The 25720-nt window shown below is 38.6% G+C and overlaps 1 protein-coding gene across 1 annotated transcript in view; it reads right to left on the bottom strand.

The window, feature by feature from the left end:
• Window positions 1-25720, bottom strand: part of LOC107734412 (citron Rho-interacting kinase-like) — a 101836-nt gene that overhangs the window by 38592 nt on the left and 37524 nt on the right. Inside the window, exons 8-18 of the mRNA XM_016546364.1 lie at window positions 23080-23199; window positions 13083-13253; window positions 12747-12800; window positions 10830-10883; window positions 10451-10591; window positions 9562-9687; window positions 8988-9083; window positions 7632-7748; window positions 5918-6027; window positions 1231-1405; window positions 275-472 (exon numbers count right to left, since the gene is read on the bottom strand). Of these exons, the coding sequence (XP_016401850.1) occupies window positions 275-472; window positions 1231-1405; window positions 5918-6027; window positions 7632-7748; window positions 8988-9083; window positions 9562-9687; window positions 10451-10591; window positions 10830-10883; window positions 12747-12800; window positions 13083-13253; window positions 23080-23199 (1362 nt within the window). The remainder of the gene's footprint in view (window positions 1-274; window positions 473-1230; window positions 1406-5917; window positions 6028-7631; window positions 7749-8987; window positions 9084-9561; window positions 9688-10450; window positions 10592-10829; window positions 10884-12746; window positions 12801-13082; window positions 13254-23079; window positions 23200-25720) is intronic.

Raw genomic sequence — 25720 nt, 5'->3', positions numbered from 1 at the left:
ATATTTTTTCCAGTATTTTTGATCAAATAAATGCAGGCTTGATGAGCAGAAGAAACTCCTGTAAAAACATTAAAAATCATTCTGATCCCAAACTTTTGACCGGTAGTGTGTGTATATTTAACAATAATACCCCTGATGTGACCATTAACCAACACCAGAGAACCATGCACATATGTTGTTAAATTACTGAAATAATAACTTTGAAGGCCATATTTCAGCTCAAAGTGTTTGTGACTGGCTGTAGTGTGCAGTGTGTGCTCTGCATGCGTCTCACTCTCAACGCAGTGATCTCCTCCTCGGCTTCGGCCGTCGTCTCCTCCAGCTCGGTCTTGGCCTGCTGTAGCTGACTCTCGAGCGCGTGCCGCGCCGCCTGCAGGCTGCTGATCTGAGACTCTCTCTCCTGCAGTGAGAGCGTGAGCTCCGTCACCTGACGCTTGATCTCCAGCTTCTGCTCCTCGTGCTCCAGACCCATCTGAAACACACACACACAGCTCTGCTCGATCATGTGCGTTTAACAACATCACTACGATAGTTTCGTGCCTCTCACATCACAACACGCATTCGATCTTCACACATCATTCCTCACAATCAGTAACTTCTTCTTCAACAGGTCTGTAAGTCTTCTAGGATCCTATCTTCTAACATTCATACTTAACCAGTAATCCTCACATTCAACGCTAGTGATGCACCAATATTTTGGCAATTTTTTATTGATTTTAATGAAGTGAGATCTTTTAGTCTGTGTTTATTTGTTGATGCATGAACAAATCTTCACTAAACATTATTTGTAGCGCAACTGCCATGTAATATTCGCAATAAGCTTTGATATTTGTTGACCACAAAACCAGTCTTAAATTGCACGGGGATATTTGTAGCAATAGCCAACAATACATTGTATGGGTCAAAATTATTGATTTTTCTTTTATGCCAAAAATCATTAGGATATTAAGTAAAGATCATGTTCCATGAAGATATTTTGTAAATTTCCTACCGTAAATACATCAAAACTTAATTTTTGATTAGTAATATGCATTGCTAAGAACTTCATTTGAACAACTTTAAAGATGATTTTCTCAATATTTAGATTTTTTTGCACCCTCAGATTCCAGATTTTCAAATTGTTGTATCTCGACCAAATGTAGTCCGATCCTAGCAAACCACACATCAATGGAAAGCTTATTTTCCAGGGTCTAGGGTCACATATATTCCGTCTGACGGATCTGCTCTCACCTCTCTGAGTCTGGTCTCCAGCTCCAGAATGCGGCTCTTCCTGCTCTGCTCCTGCTGGCTCATCTTCTCCAGATGTTCCTCCAGTTTAGCATTCTGAGCTTCCAGTTTCCCCGCCTGCGACTCCAGGTAAAACTTCTGCTGCCGCAGCTCCGAGATCATCTCCTCCTGAGCTTTCCTGAGAAAAACACCAGCGCACGCTGAGGTCTACAGACGTGATTCATTACCTCTCAGAGTGTTCGATGCCTTGTTTTCCAGTAAAAGGAGTGAATTAGATTTCTCCTTCAATAAGCTCATTTCAGAAGCCTCCTGAGAGTCATTGGAGAATCATCTCCTGGGTGGCGTTTCTCAAAACCGCTAAATTGTTTTTGTTTGGCTAAATCGCAAGCACTCCTATTCCTCCGTCGCTCATCAACACTTGATTTATAAGTTGAACGATACAGCAGAGATGCTCAGATTGAACATTTATTACAAGCTAAATGCTTCCCCAGATTGTTGTTTGCAGATCTACAATAACAAGTATTTAAATATCCTCTGGATAAACACATATTTATTCTAATATGACCTAAAACTACATATAACCGCAGCTACTGACCCATTCATTTCTTCCATAGAGGAGCTCATTTTTAATGATAACTAAGTTTTAAAAGACAGACCTACTGTGAGCTACGAGGTTTTTAATCAATGGTTTAGGCTTTTGCTGAAACCATCAGCTTGCATTATTTTCAACTTATTTTTTAAATAAGCAATTTATATTTTCATTTCACTTTTTAAATAAGCGGAATTCCATGTGAAAAAAAAATTGCACAACTCTTGAGCTCCGCCCACTCCCATGAAGCACTAAACTAAATGGTGCACAATTTTTATTTACATTTAAATCAACAGTTTTATCTGCAATTTCTTCAAATGGCTGATTCATTCCAAAACGAATGAACGGATCATTGATTCGTTCAAAACTTCTGATTCATTCAGTAACAAAGCTTTGTTTAGAACTATTTCTGTTGGTGAAATAGAGCAAAAACAGGCAATAGTGTGTCTAAAACTTAACTCACGATACTATAAAATCAATATTTCATTTGCAGTCATGCTGATATTCGGTCAAAACAGCACTCTTGCTTGTGTGATGTTGTTTAACAATATTATATATAATAAATGAGACAAAAACTCATACAGAGGCATTTTTGCCTCCATATCCATACTCGTCTCACACCCCTAATTCTACTCTTTAAAGGGGTATTTCACCGGAAAAAATTAAATTCTGTCATTAATTACTCCAAACCCATAAGATCTTCGTTCCTCTTCTGAACACAAATAAAGATATTTCTGATGAAATCCGAGAGCTTTCTGACCCTGCATAGACAGCAACGCAACTGAAACATTCAATGCCCAGAAAGGTAGCAAGAACATGGTTACAATAGTCCATGTGACATCAGTGGTTCAACCGTAATGCTATGAAGCTACGAGAATACTTTTTGTGCGCAAAGAAAACAAATATGACGACTTTATTCAACAATTTCTTCTCTTCCGTCTCAGACTTCGACGCTGTGGTACTTTCCTCAACGCGGGTTGATGGACTGACAGTAGTGTTCATTTTTGTTTAAGAAAAGTATGACAAAAAAATGTTAGTTGACAAGCTTTTTTCTCATGACTAAGACGAGACGACAATAAGGTCAATAAACGATAACTATGACTATATCAACATGCAATATTGTTGACAATAAAAGAAGAGACTAAAATGTATTTAAAAAAAATAAAAACTTTACCAAAATTTCTTTTAATTTTCATTGAAAAAAAGGAGACAAAATATTGCGGACTGTTGTACACGCCTCTACTACACAAGCTTTCATGTGTGCGGTTGCCATATATCATGAGTTCAAATTCGCAAATCAGAGCTTCTCTGTTAAAAGGATGCATTTTCTGCCTGGTGTTTTGCTTATTTTTTGCAATCTGGCAACCATTCACACGCACTCGTTCTTCATCACGGAAGCGCAGACGATGATCTGAAACATGTAAGCTGGAGTTCAGCGATCTGCATGTGAGATGTTCAGCTTAAATGAAAGTGTCATCAGCCAGTCTGTGTTCGGTCACAAGATCTCGACTGTTTTGTTTGTGATTGTGGTTCCTGAATAGTGTTAATTTTGTCAGCTATTTTCATTTTAGTCTTAGTCCCGGGCTAAAATGTCCTTGTTAGTTTTTTATCATATTTAGTCAACCTTATCCTATTTAGTTTTAGTCAAGTTTTAGTCGACTAAAAGTCTCAACATTTTAGTCTAGTTTTAGTCCTAGAAAACCTGGGGCCAGTTGCATAAACATAGCCACTGTGTTAAGACTGTGTCTTAAGAACTAGTTTGACCAACTAGTTGTTAGCCAAGAGTTATCAGACTTACCTTTTGGATTCAAATGAGACCATTCTCCCTTTTTATAACTGACTTTAAGAAGTTATGACCAGTCTTAAAGAGAAAAAATTAGATGACTAACTTTTTAAGTCTAGTCTAAGCGGTTTATGCAACCGGGAAGTATTTTAGTCTAGTTTTAGTCAATGAAAACTTGACATTTTAGCAATAAGATTATTATTAATTAACCGTACAGTATTAATTTTGGCAGCCATTTTTAATTTATAGTCTTACTCAAATGTAAATTTCAAATGCTTGGGAGCGCAGTCCGAAAGCCGCGCGCGCGGAGCTTCACCAGGGCGCCGGCGCGTTTCCCTCTTCTGCGTCTGCGTCTGACGCTGGTATTTTCATTATATAAATCAACACCAAAGACTTATGCAATCTCTCTGTCTACATTATGAAAACAGCTAAAACAAACGAAAAATATAACAGTGAAATTCCTAGTAATTCTAAATGGCAATAGCCTATTTTTCTATTAAAACAACAGCGGTTGAGTAAGTGCATTTATTGAGCGATCACAATCGCAAACAGTACAGTCGAGATCTCATGACAGAACACAGACCGGCTGAATAATGCTTTTATTTAGATCGCTAAACTCCAGCTTGTTTGTCTGTGTTTTCAGATCATCGTCGGCGGCGCTTCCGCAATGAGGAGCGAGCGCGTGCGCATGGTTGCCAGATTGCTTAAAATAAGAAAATGTATCAATGTAACATGCTCTGATTCAGGGATTTGAACTCTTGATATCTGGCAACCGCACTCATGAAAGCAGTCTGCAAGAACATTTCGTCTCCTTTTTTGACGAAAATAAAAAGAGGTTTTGGGTAAAGTTGTTTTTTTTTTTAATACATTTTAGTCTCGTCTTATTTCGTCAACGAAATTGCATGTTGAAATTGTCTTAGTTATCGTTTATTGACCTTATTGTCGTCTCGTCTTAGTCATGGGAAAAAAGCTCGTCAACGAACATTTTTCGTCATAGTCTTCGTTAACAGAATTAACACTATTCCTGAATAAATGCACTTGTTGTTTTAATAGAGAAACATTATTGCAATTTGGAATGATTGGAATTACGATTAGGAATTTTACTGTTAAAATTCAGTAAATTTTTTCTTTGTTTTTGCCAGTTTTCATTATGTAGACAGAGAGAGTGCATATCTAAGTCTTTGATATTAATTTAAATATTAAATAGCCTATAATAAATCAGTACACAAGATGAGGTCAAATAAAGTCCACATTCTATTGATTTGTGCTTATAGGTGAAAGTGCAATACCTGAAATGTAAAAATACATTTCTCAAATGGCAACAATCTTTTTTTTTTTTTATCAGTTTAACTATTACACGGTATGACGGAAATGTGAGGAAAAGTTTTCATTGACTAAAACTAGACTAAAATGCTCAGACGTTTAGACGACTAAAACTTGACTAAACAAAAACAGGACAAGGTTGACTGAATATGATATTATAAAACAGATAGTTCCGGTCCTTGATTCTGATTGGCTGAGCCGCGTTCAAAGCTGTTGTAAATTACTCTACAAACATACACCTTTGTTTACGTTTGTGTGTTGCTCGGCAACCACTTTGTTGCAACCACAACTGTTTCTGAGGAGCTACATTGTTTGGTGGAAGAATACTGTTTTTATTAATATCATTACACTTTAGTTGCTCTGTTTTATTCTGTGAATCCTTACTACGTATATGGAATAACCGTTTTATAAAAGCAATAAGCCCCGTGAAGCCGTGGTTTACAGTGACGTCGTCCCTAACAACGCCCCTTAGCTGTTATAAATTCACTGTAAACCACGGCTTCACGGGGCTTATTGCTTTTATAAGTAAAAAGTACATTTGACACCAGGACTAAAACTAAGACTAAATTAAAAATGGCTGACAAAATTAACACTAACTGACAGGGAAGAGAAGAAATTGTTGAATAAATTTGTTATTTTTGTTTTCTGTTGCGGTCTATGCAGGATCAGAAAGCGCTTGGATTTCATCAAAAACGAAGGTCTTACGGGTTTGGAACGACATGAGGGAGAGTAATTAATGACCGAATTTTCATTTTTGGGTGAGCTATCCCTTTAAATGCCACTGAGTTGATTAAAGTTGATCAAATGAATCTAAACTCATTCAAATAATCAGTCACATGTTTTTCTACTAATCCCCCATCAGGCAGTTTAACTAGCTTCACCAGAGAGAACGTTTTTCTATTGGAGCGAATGTTCCTCCAGCAAACATCTGGAAACTCGAGCTGGTCTGAACTGGACCAGTTTCTGGTTTCTGACATCGTGTTTCAGACTCTTACATGTTTTTCTGTGTGTAAATGCTGCTGTTGGCCGCCAGTTTATTGGCTTCAGAGAGTTCAGCGATCCGCTGCTCCAGACTCTTCATCTTATTGTCCATGGCGTTGATGGTCTGTAAAGAGAAACGCACAAAATCCAGCATCAGGATGCAGATTTACTCATAAATGTTAGTCGACCATCAGCGTGAGCAGAAGAGGCTGCCGAAAAGTTTGGGAAACATTATTTGCTGCAAATTACACACTTGACTTTTAATAACAGGACATCATAAGAGCCAAGCTGAGCTTGAATAAAAACGCAAATGAAATCAAAATAACTTTAAGGATGCCAGTGATAAACTCTTCATAATGCAGACTCTTTATTTGCTAGCTCGAGCTACACTAGTGTTACTTGAGTATGTAAATGTTGAAAATTGAAAATTATATTAAAGGTGACATATCATGAAAATCTGACTTTTCCAGGTTGTAAGTGCTATAATCAGGTCCCCGGTGCATCTACCAACCAAGGAAACGTGAAAAAGATTAACCCAGTAACTTTGTTTTGGGAAGCCTTTTTCTGCAAGCGTCTGAGAAAACCAACGCGTCTGATTTCGCTCCCTTGGTGACGTGGCGAAGGGATTATTTGCATTTAAAGAGACAGGCACGAAAAACAGCATGTTCCTGCTTCCACTCAAAATAGGCATTTTCAAAATGATATAATAAATGATCTGTGGAGTATTTTGAGCTGAAACTTCACAGACACATTCTGGGGACACCAGAGACTTATATTACATATTGTAAAAAGGGGCATAATATGTCTCCTTTAAACATCCCTGCGGTTTTACACGCTAAGCATGTGAGTCTGCGATCAGCCAAAAGATAGAGGACGGTAATCTAGTTAGCTAAAGTTTAACAATTTAACTGGATCAAGGGCTGAAAAGCTTGAAAATGATAAGAGTGAATCTCGCAAAACATTCTCAGGTCCCACTTCACCCCAAAATCAAATTGTTATCATAACAATAAAATACATCGCATTCATATAATATAATTTTTAAATCAGCATGTTTAAAACAAATACTACCATGATGTGCAAATACCTAATCTAAACAATAAGATTTTTTTCATATTAAGAATGAGGTTTGTTTTGTCATACTTGATGCTGTTTTTTTTTTGGGCTTTACTGTGTCTGGCAATGTTTTAATGTTGTGGAGCTGTGATGTATTAAAGGTAATAAAAACATACAGTAGATTAGAGAAAAAAAAGGTTTGATCAACATATCAAACAATCACTTGAAATTAATAACACATTTTTCAGTATTAAAAAAAAGAATGAGATTTGGTTTGGTTCAAATTACAGTAATAGAGTTAAATGTCTGGAAAATAATGTCATATCTTAAAATATGGTCATAAAATAGGCTTTATTTTCATGTTTTATGCAAAAAATATAAATTCTTAAGTTTTCTTTTGTTTTTGAGATAAAATATAACCTGGACAGACTAAATATATCCTGGGGGAGCTTACATTTTATACCCATAAACATATACTCAAAAAAGAAAAAAGAAAAGAAAAATTTGGATTCTAGTAGCTCAAAATCCTTAAATTCAGATTCTGCTGGATGAACTAGTCAGTGTGTCTCTAGCAAACACAACTAAACCCTGAGATTCTCTCTCTCTCACACACACACACATGCTTCAGGCTGTCAGGAGTCTGAGTTTGGTTTGAGATGAAGACGAGACACTCACAGCTTTCTGCTCACTGATAAGTTTGCATTTCTCCCGCGCCTCTTCCTCATGTTGAGCTCGTTTCTGCTCCAGACACTCTTTATCAGCCAGATCTGCTTTCATCTGAGCCTCCAGAACCTGCAGCACACACACACACAGGCGTCACAAACACAACAAGCTCACTAGCAGTCCATTAACTTTGATTTGATAAAAATGAGAAGAAATTGATTGTTCTTTAATTACTAACTGATTTGCTACTGAGACCTAATGTGAAACTCTTAATAACATGATGTTTCTGATGTTCAAACCGTTCCTCTGCTGCTGTTGTACATATGTGCTCCTGTCACATCTTATCCACATGGTCACAAAACAGAAATGATGCTTGGAAAAACTCAAAATGTTTGGCATGATGGTAATGACATCAACTTTGGGACACTGATTCTTTGTTATAGAATATTTGTCACACAAACACCACATGCATTGAAAATGTGTTTTTCTAGTAAAAAGTGCAAAGCATTTTGATTTAAAGAATGTAGGTCATTAGAAAAGTGGGAAAAGGTCATTAAAGAAACAAAACATTTTGATTATAGATATTATCTATACACTATCATTCAAAAGTCTGTGGTCTGTAAGTTTTTTTTAATGATTTTGAAAGAGTCTCTTCTGCTCACCAAGGCTGCATTTATATGATTACATTACTGTAAAAATTGTGGAATATTATTACAATTTAAAATATTATTATTATTATTATATTAAACTGTAATTTATTTCTGTGATGCGCAGCTGTATTTTCAGCATCATTACTCCAGTCTTCAGTGTCACGTGATCTTCAGAAATCATTCTAATATGCTGATTTGCTGCTCAAGAAACATTTCTGATTATCATCAATGTTGAAAACAGTCGTGCTGCACAATATTTTTGTGGAAACTGTGATGCATTTTATTTTTTAGGATTCAAAGATGAATAGAAAGTTCAAAAGAACAGCATTTATTTGAAATAGAAATCTTTTGTAACATTAGAAATGTATTTAATGTCACTTTTGATCAATTTAATGCATCCTTGATGAATAAAAATATTAATTTCTTTAAAAAAAAATCTTTCTGACCCCAAACATTTGAACATTACTGTATTATTCAAAATGATGTTTTATTTAAAATATTTTTTATTCATTCAAAGTCATTTTAGGAGACATGAAATATATTAATGGTTGGTATTAATGAAGTGTATTAATGGTCGTTAATATTAAACATTTAAGTTATTATGAAGTTTACTGATGAGTATACAGAAAACAATCGATGTAAAAACAAATGTATAAAAATTGAACAAATCTAATTTTCTCAAACCCACATTATTATGAGCGTCTGTGCTCAACTCTACCTTGATTTTGTCCTCATAGAGTCGCTCTTTCTGGACCAGATGGGCTTCCATCCTCTGTGCTGTAGCCTGAGTCTCCCGCAAGTTTTCCTCGAGCTCCTAAAGACACACACACCCCGAACACACACACACACACACACACACACACACACAGACACACACACAGACACAGACACACACACACACAGACAGACAGACACAGACACACACAGTCCACCGTCAGGAAACAAGCAGATCCAAACACTTTCCAGCAGTAAAATCCAATCACCAGGTGAAGAAATGAACTTGCTTTGAGAAGTTGTGTGCTGGTCGACGAGACAGCATGAAGGTGTGTGTGATCCTCACTGAGAGGTGCAGAGGTGTGTGTGTGTGTGGCAGCAGATGGGACATCCTGTTAGTGTGTGTGTGTGTGTGTTCTGTCATATGCTAATCTGTAGGAAACCGAGGATGACGGTGCAAAGACAAATGTGAACAGAGACCTCTGTGTGTGTGTGTGTGTGTGTGTGTGTTACAGGTCAGCTGGTTAAGGAGGCGTGTTAGTGGTTTAATCTTTGCTAGTCTGATCCGTCTCTCTCACCAGTATCTTCTCAGCCATCTGTTGGATCTGTTGGGATTTGGTCTGGATGTCGTCCTTCAGTTTATTCTCTCGACGCTCCACCATCTCCAGACGCTTCACTTGGTTTTCCAAAGTCTTTCTGCCCTCCTGAACATAAGAGAGCAGTGATTTAACAATTATTACAGGTCCATTCCTGTCAAGAACCCTGTCAACTTCATATTACACACAAAAATCAATAGAAAAAAAATTATAATTGCATAATAAAAAAAAAATGCTATTTGCATTGTGACATTTTAATGACAATTAAACACATTTAACAACCAAATTCCCATTGCTGTAATTCAAATATTGATTAAAGTAAGATGCATCATGGTAGTATTTGCTGTACTAATATACACCACTGATCAAAAGTTTGGGTTCACTAAGATTTATTTTTAAAGAAATTAATACTTTTATTAATTGAGGATGCATTAAATTTAAAAAAAGCTAATTATCCAGGCATATTACAGTAATGAAAAATTGTCATGCAAATAAAGTAAATATAAATATTTTAATAGTCACAAAAAAAGTCTTTATTTTCTTTATTCAACTTATTTTTTGGTGTGAACATTGATCCAGACATGTTCCACTCCTCTAGTAGTGATAAACAATTATTTCAATCAGCTGATAACTGTCAACAGAAGAATAAACTCTCTTCTGTCAGTCCCACAATCCACCAGCAGCCTGCATGATGCACATTATCTGTCTGTCTCCTGTGTTTGAGTGAATGTCAGCCATTGTGAACTCATATCGGTGAGCCGTCGTACCTCAGTCTCACACACACACACACACACACTCTCTCACACTCACTCACTCACACACACACACACACACACACACACACTCACACACACACAGTGAGCCGTCGTACCTCAGTCTCTCGCAGGCGTCTGCGCAATGTGTCGCTGGGGTCAGATTTGCTGCGCAGACGCTCGAGTTCTCGCTCCAGACGCTCTTTGGCCTGACGGATGTTCTGCAGCAGCTCCGTGGCTTCTGTGCTCGCCTTCACCGCCTGCAGGGTCAAAGGTCAAACACATGCAGAGCTCAAAATATGAATGCATTATACACATTATAACACTTAATTTTAGACCAAGACGTCCACCTGTGACCTTCAGATCCTCTAAAGTTAAACCGCAGAAGATTAAAACTCAATGCAGATGCTTGTGTTTTCGCTCCCTGTGTTTGCATGCAACACACAACACAATAGCGGCCTGTAACATGTTAACACACAGCAGAATTAAACACAGAACCTTTGAGAGCTTATCCTGCAGCTCCTGGATCTTCAGCTGCTGCTCGGCGTTCGTCTGCAACACAGAAGCTCATAGAGTCACTGTGACGAGTGTGTAATCAGAAGAAATGACAATGTCAGCACAGGTGAAGTCAATGACAAAGCAATGTTTCAAAGAGACATTCAGCACCTGGACGATCAAACTAGTGATGCACGACTGATCACTGACTACACTGGTATTGAAGGATCTAAAGATCCTCAAATGCAAACTGTGTGTGTTGCATCAAGAGAGCAATCATACATTTGTGTTGTGTTTTTATTCATTTATAACCCATTTATTCATCTAATCATTCATAATCATTAGTCATTTATATATTTTATCATTTATTATTGTTATTATGCTTTAATATTTAATATTTCTTATGCATTTTCATTATTGTTCAATCTCATGATTGTGTATGAATAAGAGATTAGAGGGAATGTTTATGGAAATACAAAGTTTATTGGATGTTTTTGTGAAACTGTTATTTTAGTATCAAGATAAACTAAATTAAAATGAGAAATGTTGCAATTAGTTGAATTTCATTTAATATATATACTGTATATAGTTAACAATAATAACCCTGGTTCCAGTGCAAACAGGACACCTTTAAAATAAAATAAAGAATTCAGTGTTTCATCAGTGCATCCTATCTGAGATGTTTTGCACTGAAGAGTAGAATCTTGATGTTGAATTGAAAAAGTTATTTGGTCAGGCTCCATGTTATTTGTGAATCTACAGTACAGCATATACAGCTCTGGTAAAAACAACACGTACATTTTAAAAGGGTTTTTCTACAAATATGTAGAAGCTTTGAAAAACATGGTGCTTGAGTGTTTAGTTTTAATAGATGAGCTTATCATCACATTTTATAAAAACATTTATTCATGAAGACGTGTCCTCTCTAAATGAAACTACTTGACCGGAGAGAGATTTCACAGCATGAAGAGCGCAGTGAGTATCATTGAGGATGATTGACACCCACATCAACACACACACACACTAGAGGTTGAACGACTAATGATTTTTTTAAAGTCAACTTTTATGTGATGAAAGTCGAGTCGAAGTCGACTAGTCGCTGATGACGTCATTAATGAACAAATAAGTCTGGAGCTGTGACAAACACCTTGTGCACAGCTATGGCATATGACACAGCGCTGCCCACATGGCTGTTGCTCCTATAACAGCTCATTTTTATCAGTTCTTTTGTCTTTGGGTCGTTATATTTCTCAGATTTCTGCTCGTTCTAAATCAGATATACAGATAAAGTAGCACAGTAAAGATTCCATTCATATGAATGCATTAGTGAGAGCGATAGCGTGTGTGAATTACACACTCACACGCACTCACACACTCACACGCACTCACACACTCACACACTCACTCACTCACTCACTCACTCACACTCACACACTCACACGCACTCACACACAATCACACACTCACACACTCACACGCACTCACACGCACTCACACACTCACACGCATGTGTCTGAGCAAATCAAAAAAAGATTTAAACTCACTACAGAAATTTCCATGACTTTTTTAGATTACGTTCTATTGTTCTGCAGGCCCAGAAATGACAAACGTCCCTGATATTTCCCAGTTTTGCATCACCCTGGGAGCAGTGCTGGTTTATTAACAATAATAATTGAGCACCTGTATGATCTTACAGTGACGGCTCTCATGGGATCTATTTGAGCTCTCAGTCAGAGATGAAAGAGCCCACAGGGACGTCCTGTCCATCCCAGAGAAGAGGGCGTTTAGTGTGGTTTGAGTCTAGCGTATGATCTGATGACGGATGAGTTGAGTCTGTGCGGTCCACCGGTCTGCTCAATTATTCATTTGCAGGGACACAAACAGATTTCAAATGAATTTCAGTCATTGTGTGATTTGTACCTTCTCAAGTTTAGAGAGCAGCTCCTCCACCTCTGCTTTGCCCTGTTCCTTCGCCTGCACACAATCAAAATATCAGAATCACATCAAAGGATCAAAAATACCAAGCCCTCACACACACAAATGACATGTACTGTATATATCGGCCAGGAATATCGATCAGACTTTGATAACTGCGGTTTCTGAGTATACTGATTCAATTAATTCAGTTTCAAGCATATAAACAAAGAGTAAATATATTATTAAATAATGCAATTTAATCTATATAAAAAATATAATGTATTAATATATAATTAAAAGCACTTACTGGTCACTGACTGAACACACACACACACACACCTTCTGGATCCTCTGCTGGTATTCGGCTGCTTTCCTCTTGAGCTCTTCGCTGGTCTGCCGTGACTCTCGCAGCTCGGTCTCGTACAGGTCGCTGCGGCGGCGGGCTGCAGACAGGTCCTCCTCCAGCTGTCTGATGGTCACCTGCATCTCCTCCAGCTGAGCGTGATACTCCTGAACACACAGAGCAGCACGTCACCACACACACACACACCAGAGACCTACCAAACACACCAAATATGAAGTCATACTCATACAACGCATGTTCTCAGTAACTCACAGAACATGCACTTCATGGAAACTTCATTTGAATTACACTAAATTACTATAATTAAAGCCATAGCATTGTCCAAGAAATGTGTAAATATCACAGCACATGAATACAATAATCAGCCTGATACACTGTACTATTTTACATGGCTATGAACAGTTATTTTAGTATTACTTGTGTACTATTTAAAGTTTTTTATTCAAATCATTAATTCGTTTTTTTATTTTTATCTTTTCAGCTCATTTTAGTAATTTTATTACATTTATTAAATTTTTTATTATTTCAGTTACTTGCCAACATTTCTAGTTTTGTTTTCTTATTTGATTTTCTTCTTCTTATTATTTTTTTTTACATTTTCTAAGTTTTTCATCTAACATTTATATTTAATTTAATTAATTTCAGCCTCATTTAATTTTAATTAATACAATGTTTTTAATAGTGTTAGGCAACAATAATAACCCTGGTTATTTTTCAATTATTTATATATTATTTTTAAAATCATTGATTAGCTTTTTTTAATTTTTCATTTCATTTTATTTGTTTTAATTCAATTTTATTATTTTAAACTTACTTGCCAACATTTCTATTTTTTTCCATCTAATATTTATATTTTATTTTATTTCCACTTTATTTCAATTAACAGTATGTTTTTAATAGTTTTAGGTAAAAAATAATAACCCTGGTTATGAGCAGTGTTATTTTAGAATTATTTATACACTATTATAGTTTTTTAATCATTAATTCACTTTTAGTTTAATATTTTTAGTTCATTTAAATTTCTGGTAATTTTATTATTTTACAGTCGCCAATATTTCTTTTTTTATTATTTTTTAAATTTTTTATATTTTATTTCAGCTTTATTTCAATTAAAACAATGTTTTTAATATATATATATATATATATATATATAATTATAATAATTATATATTTTAATATATAAAAGTTTCATGTTTTTAATAACTATAGGTAAGAATAATACCCAGCAGCACAAGACGTCTGTGTGCGTTTCTGCTCTGATAAAGCTCTGGTGTTCCTGTGCAATGACCCGCTGACAGCAGCCAGACGGGTTAATGAGGGTTTGAGCGAGTAAGATGCATTAAGGAGTTAAACGAGCGGCTTCAGAGAGTGACTGAAATATAGTGTGAATGATTACAGGCTGAGATTCTCTCTGAAGCCGGCGGGTCTCAGCAGGTTAATTGCGCCGAGTTTAGAGGTCTGCGAGAAACACGCATACAAACGAACTGAACGCACTTTCACAAGCTCTTCACGACATTTCAGTTCAACCAAAGGGAGCATCTTAGTTTGGATCCAACGAAAAAACATTTAAGAGACAAATTATGTTTTAGTTGCCAAATTACAGGATTGCTCGATATAGATCAAAACCACGCTCTGAAGGTCCATCATCAAGTCATTTAAAGCTGCTGCAAGTGAAGCTTAATGGAAAATATCACTATTACATGACAGACTGTGATGAATTATTGTGTCCATTAAATATGTAGAGTCTCCACAATGCATTAAACCATGAAACTTAACATATTTAAGCCTAAATTTAAGATTTATGTTTCTGAATTGCATTTGGATTACACCGTTTTAAAATAAACAAACCAATACACTTAATTTTAGTCACACATAACAGGTCAGATTTCTGCACTCAAAAAGTCATGGCTTAGTTTATTATTAACTATTTGTGATCTAATTATTAACTATTAATCTATTTGGTTTTATTTAAATAATCCCGTTTTAAAATGCATTTATTCAAATTGCTTAGAATCAGCTATTATTCAGTTAAAAACTATGAGCATGGTTAAAATAAATGGAACAAGCAACATTCAATCAGCCAAAATGTATGAAATTGGATTTATTGATAAATATATAAAGCTGGTTATTGTGTATTGAAAACCCATTCAGTTGATTAAACCTGACCCGTTTCATTCATGTATGACTGACAAATGTATGACTGCATCACATGAAGTTTATTAGTTTCCTTATGTTAAAACTGTGTAATACAAATGGATGAACATTTTATGTGCAATTCAAATACATACATCTTCAATTTAGGCCTAAATATTTTTGAGAAATTAGCTGGATCAGACTGATTTTATCACACTTGTGATCATTTCAGTCACTTATTTCAGTGATGCAGCTCTTTAAACGAGATGTTTCAGTAAAATAACTTTTAAAGCTTTTTAAAGATTCAGCCCTTATTGTGTGTGTGAGTGTGTGTGTGTACAGGTTTTTCTACACTGGTGGGGACTTAAACCTGAATACAGACCAACTCATGGGGACTTGTGTCACCGTGGGGACAAAAGCTTATAAATCGTACTGAATGAGTTTTTTTTTTGAGATTGTAAAAATGCAGAAAGTTTTCTGTGAGAGGTAGGTTTAGGTGTAGGGCGACAGGAAAAAAAAATATTTGTGTGTGTGTGAGCGAGTATGTGTGTGTGTGTGTGTGTGAGCGAGTATGTGAGTGTGTGTGTGTGCGAGTATGTGAGCGTGTGTGTGTGAGTGAGTGTGTGTGTGTGTGTGTGTGAGAGAGAGAGAGAGAGAGAGAGAGAGAGAGAGAGAGAGAGAGAGAGAGAGAGAGAGAGAGAGAGAGAGAGAGAGAGAGAGAGAGAGAGAGAGAGAGAGAGAGAGAGAGAGAGAGAGAGAGAGAGAGAGAGAGAGAGAGAGAGAGAGAGAGAGAGAGAGAGAGAGAGAGAGAGAGAGAGAGAGAGAGAGAGAGAGAGAGAGAGAGAGAGAGAGAGAGAGAGAGAGAGAGAGAGAGAGAGAGAGAGAGAGAGAGAGAGAGAGAGAGAGAGAGAGAGAGAGAGAGAGAGAGAGAGAGAGAGAGAGAGAGAGAGAGAGAGAGAGAGAGAGAGAGAGAGAGAGAGAGAGAGAGAGAGAGAGAGAGAGAGAGAGAGAGAGAGAGAGAGAGAGAGAGAGAGAGAGAGAGAGAGAGAGAGAGAGAGAGAGAGAGAGAGAGAGAGAGAGAGAGAGAGAGAGAGAGAGAGAGAGAGAGAGAGAGAGAGAGAGAGAGAGAGAGAGAGAGAGAGAGAGAGAGAGAGAGAGAGAGAGAGAGAGAGAGAGAGAGAGAGAGAGAGAGAGAGAGAGAGAGAGAGAGAGAGAGAGAGAGAGAGAGAGAGAGAGAGAGAGAGAGAGAGAGAGAGAGAGAGAGAGAGAGAGAGAGAGAGAGAGAGAGAGAGAGAGAGAGAGAGAGAGAGAGAGAGAGAGAGAGAGAGAGAGAGAGAGAGAGAGAGAGAGAGAGAGAGAGAGAGAGAGAGAGAGAGAGAGAGAGAGAGAGAGAGAGAGAGAGAGAGAGAGAGAGAGAGAGAGAGAGAGAGAGAGAGAGAGAGAGAGAGAGAGAGAGAGAGAGAGAGAGAGAGAGAGAGAGAGAGAGAGAGAGAGAGAGAGAGAGAGAGAGAGAGAGAGAGAGAGAGAGAGAGAGAGAGAGAGAGAGAGAGAGAGAGAGAGAGAGAGAGAGAGAGAGAGAGAGAGAGAGAGAGAGAGAGAGAGAGAGAGAGAGAGAGAGAGAGAGAGAGAGAGAGAGAGAGAGAGAGAGAGAGAGAGAGAGAGAGAGAGAGAGAGAGAGAGAGAGAGAGAGAGAGAGAGAGAGAGAGAGAGAGAGAGAGAGAGAGAGAGAGAGAGAGAGAGAGAGAGAGAGAGAGAGAGAGAGAGAGAGAGAGAGAGAGAGAGAGAGAGAGAGAGAGAGAGAGAGAGAGAGAGAGAGAGAGAGAGAGAGAGAGAGAGAGAGAGAGAGAGAGAGAGAGAGAGAGAGAGAGAGAGAGAGAGAGAGAGAGAGAGAGAGAGAGAGAGAGAGAGAGAGAGAGAGAGAGAGAGAGAGAGAGAGAGAGAGAGAGAGAGAGAGAGAGAGAGAGAGAGAGAGAGAGAGAGAGAGAGAGAGAGAGAGAGAGAGAGAGAGAGAGAGAGAGAGAGAGAGAGAGAGAGAGAGAGAGAGAGAGAGAGAGAGAGAGAGAGAGAGAGAGAGAGAGAGAGAGAGAGAGAGAGAGAGAGAGAGAGAGAGAGAGAGAGAGAGAGAGAGAGAGAGAGAGAGAGAGAGAGAGAGAGAGAGAGAGAGAGAGAGAGAGAGAGAGAGAGAGAGAGAGAGAGAGAGAGAGAGAGAGAGAGAGAGAGAGAGAGAGAGAGAGAGAGAGAGAGAGAGAGAGAGAGAGAGAGAGAGAGAGAGAGAGAGAGAGAGAGAGAGAGAGAGAGAGAGAGAGAGAGAGAGAGAGAGAGAGAGAGAGAGAGAGAGAGAGAGAGAGAGAGAGAGAGAGAGAGAGAGAGAGAGAGAGAGAGAGAGAGAGAGAGAGAGAGAGAGAGAGAGAGAGAGAGAGAGAGAGAGAGAGAGAGAGAGAGAGAGAGAGAGAGAGAGAGAGAGAGAGAGAGAGAGAGAGAGAGAGAGAGAGAGAGAGAGAGAGAGAGAGAGAGAGAGAGAGAGAGAGAGAGAGAGAGAGAGAGAGAGAGAGAGAGAGAGAGAGAGAGAGAGAGAGAGAGAGAGAGAGAGAGAGAGAGAGAGAGAGAGAGAGAGAGAGAGAGAGAGAGAGAGAGAGAGAGAGAGAGAGAGAGAGAGAGAGAGAGAGAGAGAGAGAGAGAGAGAGAGAGAGAGAGAGAGAGAGAGAGAGAGAGAGAGAGAGAGAGAGAGAGAGAGAGAGAGAGAGAGAGAGAGAGAGAGAGAGAGAGAGAGAGAGAGAGAGAGAGAGAGAGAGAGAGAGAGAGAGAGAGAGAGAGAGAGAGAGAGAGAGAGAGAGAGAGAGAGAGAGAGAGAGAGAGAGAGAGAGAGAGAGAGAGAGAGAGAGAGAGAGAGAGAGAGAGAGAGAGAGAGAGAGAGAGAGAGAGAGAGAGAGAGAGAGAGAGAGAGAGAGAGAGAGAGAGAGAGAGAGAGAGAGAGAGAGAGAGAGAGAGAGAGAGAGAGAGAGAGAGAGAGAGAGAGAGAGAGAGAGAGAGAGAGAGAGAGAGAGAGAGAGAGAGAGAGAGAGAGAGAGAGAGAGAGAGAGAGAGAGAGAGAGAGAGAGAGAGAGAGAGAGAGAGAGAGAGAGAGAGAGAGAGAGAGAGAGAGAGAGAGAGAGAGAGAGAGAGAGAGAGAGAGAGAGAGAGAGAGAGAGAGAGAGAGAGAGAGAGAGAGAGAGAGAGAGAGAGAGAGAGAGAGAGAGAGAGAGAGAGAGAGAGAGAGAGAGAGAGAGAGAGAGAGAGAGAGAGAGAGAGAGAGAGAGAGAGAGAGAGAGAGAGAGAGAGAGAGAGAGAGAGAGAGAGAGAGAGAGAGAGAGAGAGAGAGAGAGAGAGAGAGAGAGAGAGAGAGAGAGAGAGAGAGAGAGAGAGAGAGAGAGAGAGAGAGAGAGAGAGAGAGAGAGAGAGAGAGAGAGAGAGAGAGAGAGAGAGAGAGAGAGAGAGAGAGAGAGAGAGAGAGAGAGAGAGAGAGAGAGAGAGAGAGAGAGAGAGAGAGAGAGAGAGAGAGAGAGAGAGAGAGAGAGAGAGAGAGAGAGAGAGAGAGAGAGAGAGAGAGAGAGAGAGAGAGAGAGAGAGAGAGAGAGAGAGAGAGAGAGAGAGAGAGAGAGAGAGAGAGAGAGAGAGAGAGAGAGAGAGAGAGAGAGAGAGAGAGAGAGAGAGAGAGAGAGAGAGAGAGAGAGAGAGAGAGAGAGAGAGAGAGAGAGAGAGAGAGAGAGAGAGAGAGAGAGAGAGAGAGAGAGAGAGAGAGAGAGAGAGAGAGAGAGAGAGAGAGAGAGAGAGAGAGAGAGAGAGAGAGAGAGAGAGAGAGAGAGAGAGAGAGAGAGAGAGAGAGAGAGAGAGAGAGAGAGAGAGAGAGAGAGAGAGAGAGAGAGAGAGAGAGAGAGAGAGAGAGAGAGAGAGAGAGAGAGAGAGAGAGAGAGAGAGAGAGAGAGAGAGAGAGAGAGAGAGAGAGAGAGAGAGAGAGAGAGAGAGAGAGAGAGAGAGAGAGAGAGAGAGAGAGAGAGAGAGAGAGAGAGAGAGAGAGAGAGAGAGAGAGAGAGAGAGAGAGAGAGAGAGAGAGAGAGAGAGAGAGAGAGAGAGAGAGAGAGAGAGAGAGAGAGAGAGAGAGAGAGAGAGAGAGAGAGAGAGAGAGAGAGAGAGAGAGAGAGAGAGAGAGAGAGAGAGAGAGAGAGAGAGAGAGAGAGAGAGAGAGAGAGAGAGAGAGAGAGAGAGAGAGAGAGAGAGAGAGAGAGAGAGAGAGAGAGAGAGAGAGAGAGAGAGAGAGAGAGAGAGAGAGAGAGAGAGAGAGAGAGAGAGAGAGAGAGAGAGAGAGAGAGAGAGAGAGAGAGAGAGAGAGAGAGAGAGAGAGAGAGAGAGAGAGAGAGAGAGAGAGAGAGAGAGAGAGAGAGAGAGAGAGAGAGAGAGAGAGAGAGAGAGAGAGAGAGAGAGAGAGAGAGAGAGAGAGAGAGAGAGAGAGAGAGAGAGAGAGAGAGAGAGAGAGAGAGAGAGAGAGAGAGAGAGAGAGAGAGAGAGAGAGAGAGAGAGAGAGAGAGAGAGAGAGAGAGAGAGAGAGAGAGAGAGAGAGAGAGAGAGAGAGAGAGAGAGAGAGAGAGAGAGAGAGAGAGAGAGAGAGAGAGAGAGAGAGAGAGAGAGAGAGAGAGAGAGAGAGAGAGAGAGAGAGAGAGAGAGAGAGAGAGAGAGAGAGAGAGAGAGAGAGAGAGAGAGAGAGAGAGAGAGAGAGAGAGAGAGAGAGAGAGAGAGAGAGAGAGAGAGAGAGAGAGAGAGAGAGAGAGAGAGAGAGAGAGAGAGAGAGAGAGAGAGAGAGAGAGAGAGAGAGAGAGAGAGAGAGAGAGAGAGAGAGAGAGAGAGAGAGTGTGTGTGTGTGTGTGTGTGTGCGAGTGAGTGTGTGAGTGAGAGTGAGTGAGTGAGTGAGTGAGTGAGTGAGTGTGTGTGCGTGTGTTTGTGTGTGAAGGGACTGATTGTTAGAGGGAGATCTGGAGATTGAATCGAGCTGATATTGATCAGAGGAGACTGACAGTGAAGGCTGTGCTGTGGATCAGATCTGCTGAGACGTCAACCAGTAGACACTTAATTACTTCAAAGTAACGAGAACAAAACCTCTAGCATGCTAATAAACACTAACATACAACAGAGACCTTCTAGTAATCTGCAGTTATCAAGCAAACACCATTCGATGTTCTTCAGATGTGCAAGAGATCTAGATCTCTACAGGTATCTTCAAAAACAACATGTCTAAAATACAGCAGCAAGTTATACAGAAATGTTACATAATAAATGTTGCTAGATACAGTATACCGTTCAAAAGTTTGTGGTCAGTAAGATTTTTTTTTAAAGAAATTAATATTTATTATTTTCCAAGGATGCATGAAGTTGATCAAAAGTGGCAGTAAAAACATTTATAATGTTTCTGTTTCAAATAAATGCTGTTCTTTTGAACTTTCTATTCATCTGTGAATCATGAAAAATAAAATGTCACAGTTTCCATAAAAATATTGTGCAGCACAACTGTTTTCAACATTGATAATAATCTGAAGACACTGAAGACACGAGTAATGATGCTGAAAATTCAGCTTTGATCACAGAAATAAATGACAGTTTAACAGATATTCACATAGAAAACAGCTATTTTGAATTGAAAATGTAATATTACACTGTTTTACTGTATTTCTGATCAAATAAATGCAGCTTTGGTGGGCAGAAGAGACTTCGTTCATAAAGTCTTTGGCCAGATGTATAGGTGCAGTAGCAATGGAAAACAGTCAGGCTGGAAACACTGAAAAACTGCACACAAACTCTCTCAATCTGATGGCTCAGTTTGCTGGTGTTCTTCTCTCTAAATCCTGTGACAGAGCCGTTCTCAGATCCCAACATACTCGGGGTTTAAAAACCAGCTCAACTCAGGTTTGCCAGCACAGGATTATCCACTAATGCTTGAGTGAAATACTATTCCCCATAATGCCTTGAGCTCATGTTCATGCACACACACACACAGAACAAACATAACTCAAACAGCTTCTGGCCTGTTTTCATCAATGAATGATCAGACTAATCTAACTCATAACAAAACTCATTTCGACTTAATAAACCATTGCTTACTAGTTGTTACATCACTAGTCTGTGGCTCTTCTTCACACACATTCATCTCTACAGACACATTATCTGAAGATCATATAGCTCAAAATTTCTTGTTTTGGTCTTTAATGAGGTGGATGATTCTGTTAATGTCATTTATGTGATGGAAGAAATGTGTGCAGCTTAAATAAAGTGATTTGGAGAAATGTAGCATTGCATCAGTGTCTCAGCAATGGATGTGAATGGGTGCCGTCAGAATGAGAGTCCAAACAACACATAAAAACATCACAATAATCCACAAGTAATCCACAGCACTGCAGTCCATCAGTGAACATCTGGAGAAGACAAAAGCTGAAACTAATCCAGTATTAAGACATTTTTAACTAACATACATTGAGTCCATAATCCATAATAACGCTTCCTCCAGTGAAAAAGTGTTCTGGTGTGAATCAGGAGAGAAATCTGCACAGATCAAGCAGCGTTTAAACAGCTCTAAACACATATGTGCCTGGATTTTAATGTGAGAGACAACAGCAGATGAGCTTTTTCACTGGAGGAAGAGTTATTATGGACTCGTATTTGAGTTAAAAAACGTCTTAATGCTGGATTTGTTTCAGCTTTTGTCTTCTCCAGATGTTAACTGATGGACTGGAGTGCTGTGGATTACTTGTGGATTATTGTGATGTTTTTATCAGCTGTTTGGACTCTCATTCTGACGGCACCCATTCACTGCAGAGCATCCATTGGCAGATTCATTTCTGATTGGTTGGTTTTGTTCATGTCTTTAAACTGAAAAACATGTTGAAACGCCTCTGGAGAAAACAAATGAAAAGCATAATAAACAATTACAGCTGTTTCCATGGAAACTATGCGCCCAACGAGCATCTCCTGATCTCTTCTCTCACAAAAGACAGATTCATCCTCCTCATAAAAGAGCAAATCACAGCAGCTTTGTGTGATGATCTTCAGCCGACGTGTCTGTAGAGATGAGCTCTGACTAATACAGTTAACTAGAGCCGCTTCACAGACTACTAAACAGTGGTGAGTTACTGTACAATCACTTACCCAAGCATTTATAATGTTTCTATTTCAGATAAACGCTGTTCTTTTGAACTTTCTGTTCATCTGTGAATCCTGAAAATTAAAATGTATCAGTTTCCACAGAAATATTGTGCAGCACGACTGTTTTCAACATTGATAATAATCAGAAATGTTTCTTGAGCAGCAAATCAGCATATTAGAATGATTTCTGAAGATCATGTGACACTGAAGACTGGAGTAATGATGCTGAAAATACAGCTGCGCATCACTGGAATAAATTACAGTTTAACAGATATTCACATAGAAAACAGCTATGTTAAATCATAATAATATTTTACAATTTTTACTTTATTTTTGATCAAATAAATGCAGCCTTGAGCAGAAGAGACTTCTTTAAAACACATTAAAAATCTTACTGATCCCAAACTTTAGATTAGGGAACACATATTCCCCAAGAGTTTCACTTCAATAAACTCCTAACTATTATTGATCGTAAATAAGGTAGTTGTTGTAGTAGTTATGTTTAGGTATTAGGTTGGGATAAGGGTCATGCATTATTATGTGCTTATAAACAGCCGATATGCTAGTAATATGCATGCTAATAAGCAACTAGTTTAGCGAACAGTGTTCCCTAATCTAAAGTGTTACTGTTGTCTGCACTAAAGTGAGGTATTTCACAGTAATGCGTTTGTTCACCTGCTCCTTGATCTCCTGGAGTTTGTTGCTCTGTTCTCGGATGTCATGGAGGAGCTGGAGAGCTTTATCATCTTCCTGTGACACTTCAACACGAGCCTGCTCCAGACTGCGCTTCAGACTCTAAACACACACACACACACACACGTCTGTTACGTTGAGATGCAGCGACGTTTGGAACGCAAGGTCAGAACAAGCGTGCCAAGAGTGCTTTTATCAGCGGGTGTATTTGCATTAGAGACAGAACATCAAGAGAGCGCATATATGAAATCAAGTCAGTTTTGCTGTTCTAGATATAAAACCATAGATACGTCCATCAGAAAGTGTGTACTGCTGTCAGAGTGTAAGTACACACTCCTGGGGCCAAGAACTAAACAACTAGCAGTTAGCCGAGAGATAACCAGCCTTGCTTTCTGATCTCAAATTAGACCAAACTAGATTTCTATTTCTAGACTTTTGCCCCATTTTATGTTTAACTTACTAACATACTAAAATCACAAGGTCTCAATGTTAATGCAACAATAGTGAATAATGCTAGTGTGCATCTATTATGGATAAGGATGCACAATATCTCTGTGAATCACAAGGAACTTCTTTGACTGTTTTAGTATGTTGAGGAAGCGCCCAATAAATTTAGATACTCTGTAACTTCACATTCTCAGTTAGTAGTAAACAGTTTCCATCCCGTGTGAAATCTTACTGAGAAACTGGTGCAAAGTATCAGTAATAAAATAATCAAATTTGCTGCAAGTCTGTGATTTTTTTCCCCTACGTATCAAATGATTGTGCCTCAGAGCGTGTAGGTGAAACACAATAACAAATGCTGTCGTGTTATCTGGCATTTGGATGCCAGATGTTTGGGACGCAATTGTGTGAGACGGTTATATCAAATCATTTTGATGACAGACTTTGGTTCAGGCATTTCAGAATGACTAAAACAACATTTGAGATGGTGTGCGATGAGATCAGCTGCTGGTTAGTCCAGTTATCCAGTCACATCATCAGTTTATTTTGTTGTGCATTCAGGAATTTATTTGGTAAATGTATATTTCCATTGTAGTTTATGTGCATGTTTTCTTACTGAATAAAAATATGTATCCGTCTCAACTGTGCACATACATTTCTAGATTTTAATGCGCATCTTGGTGTCTCCATTTGCATTTGGGGGATCAAGATCCATGGAAATACAGCTATTGACATATGTCCAGGAATGACTTGGTTAGCCATCTTTCTTGTGCGGGACCAAATAAAAAATAAATAAATGTAATTTTAGGAAAATAAACAAATTTTGATGAAACAAATACAATATATTTTTTTTTATTACATTTAGTCTTAATTAAATTTTTGTATTACTTTTTTCCTTTATTTTCTGTATTTATTTGTGTATTTATTTATGAATTATGTATTTATGCAAATAAATGTGACAATATTTAAATATGGAAATAAATACATGTAGGAATAAAAAAAATAAATGAACGCATAAATATAAAAATATATATTTTTATATTTATTGGGGGGGGTGTAATAAAAAAAACTTAATTTAATAAAAAATTAATTGTATTTGTTTTCTGCAGGTTTGGTCCTCCATACTTTTTACAGTACATTGTTTTGTTTCTTTCTTTAAAGGGGTCATATGATGCTGCTAAAAAGAACATTATTTTGTGTATTTGGTGTAATGAAATGTGTTTATGCGGTTTAAAGTTAAAAAAACACATTATTTTCCACATACTGTACATTATTGTTTCTCCTCTATGCCCCGCCTTTCTGAAACGCGTCGATTTTTACAAAGCTCATCGGTCTGAAAAGCGAGATGTGCTGTGATTGGAGCGATGATTCAAAAACATTAAAGGGGTCATATGATGCTGCTAAAAAGAACATTATTTTGTGTATTTGGTGTAATGAAATGTGTTTATGCGGTTTAAAGTTAAAAAAACACATTATTTTCCACATACTGTACATTATTGTAGGTCCTATATGCCCCGCCTCTCTCAAACACGTTGTTTTCAACAAAGCCCCCTCCTTTGACAAGCGCAGTCTGCTCTGATTGGCCAGCTGACCCAGTGCATTGTGATTGGCCGAACACCACAAGCACGGGTCGGAAATGTAACGCCCCTTATCATAATCGAGAGTCAGCTTTCAAAGTAAATATCTAGACAGTTAATAATGTCGTTAGTTTGACCATCAGTTCAAGCCGAAAGGGCAACAGAGTCGTGTGACAGACACAGTGATGAAGCTGGTACGTGTTTGCAGTACACAAGCCACGGTTAAGACAGCTGACTCCACTGTGATGTGCCCCTGTCTCTCTCTCTCTCTCTCTCTCTCTCACACACACACACACACACAGGTTTGTTTTTGTGAAAAGTGGGGACATCCCATAGGCGTAATGGTTTTTCTACTGTACAGACCGTATATTCTATTGCCCTACACCCACCCTACCCCTCACAGGAAACTGTGTGCTATTTCAGATTTTCAATACACTCCATTCTGTGTGATTTATAAGCATTTTGAAAAGTGGGGACATGGGGTAATGTCCTGAAAAGTCACCTTCTCCTTGTAATACCTATGTCATACCCTTGTCATTATACAAATTTATGTCCTCATTTGTAACAAAAACGCGCACACTAACACACACACACACACACAG

This window comes from Sinocyclocheilus rhinocerous, unplaced genomic scaffold (genome assembly GCF_001515625.1).
Source record: "Sinocyclocheilus rhinocerous isolate Xijiao unplaced genomic scaffold, SAMN03320098_v1.1 scaffold1632, whole genome shotgun sequence".
NCBI lineage: Eukaryota > Metazoa > Chordata > Actinopteri > Cypriniformes > Cyprinidae > Sinocyclocheilus > Sinocyclocheilus rhinocerous.
This window is presented reverse-complemented; position numbering and strand designations above follow the sequence as displayed.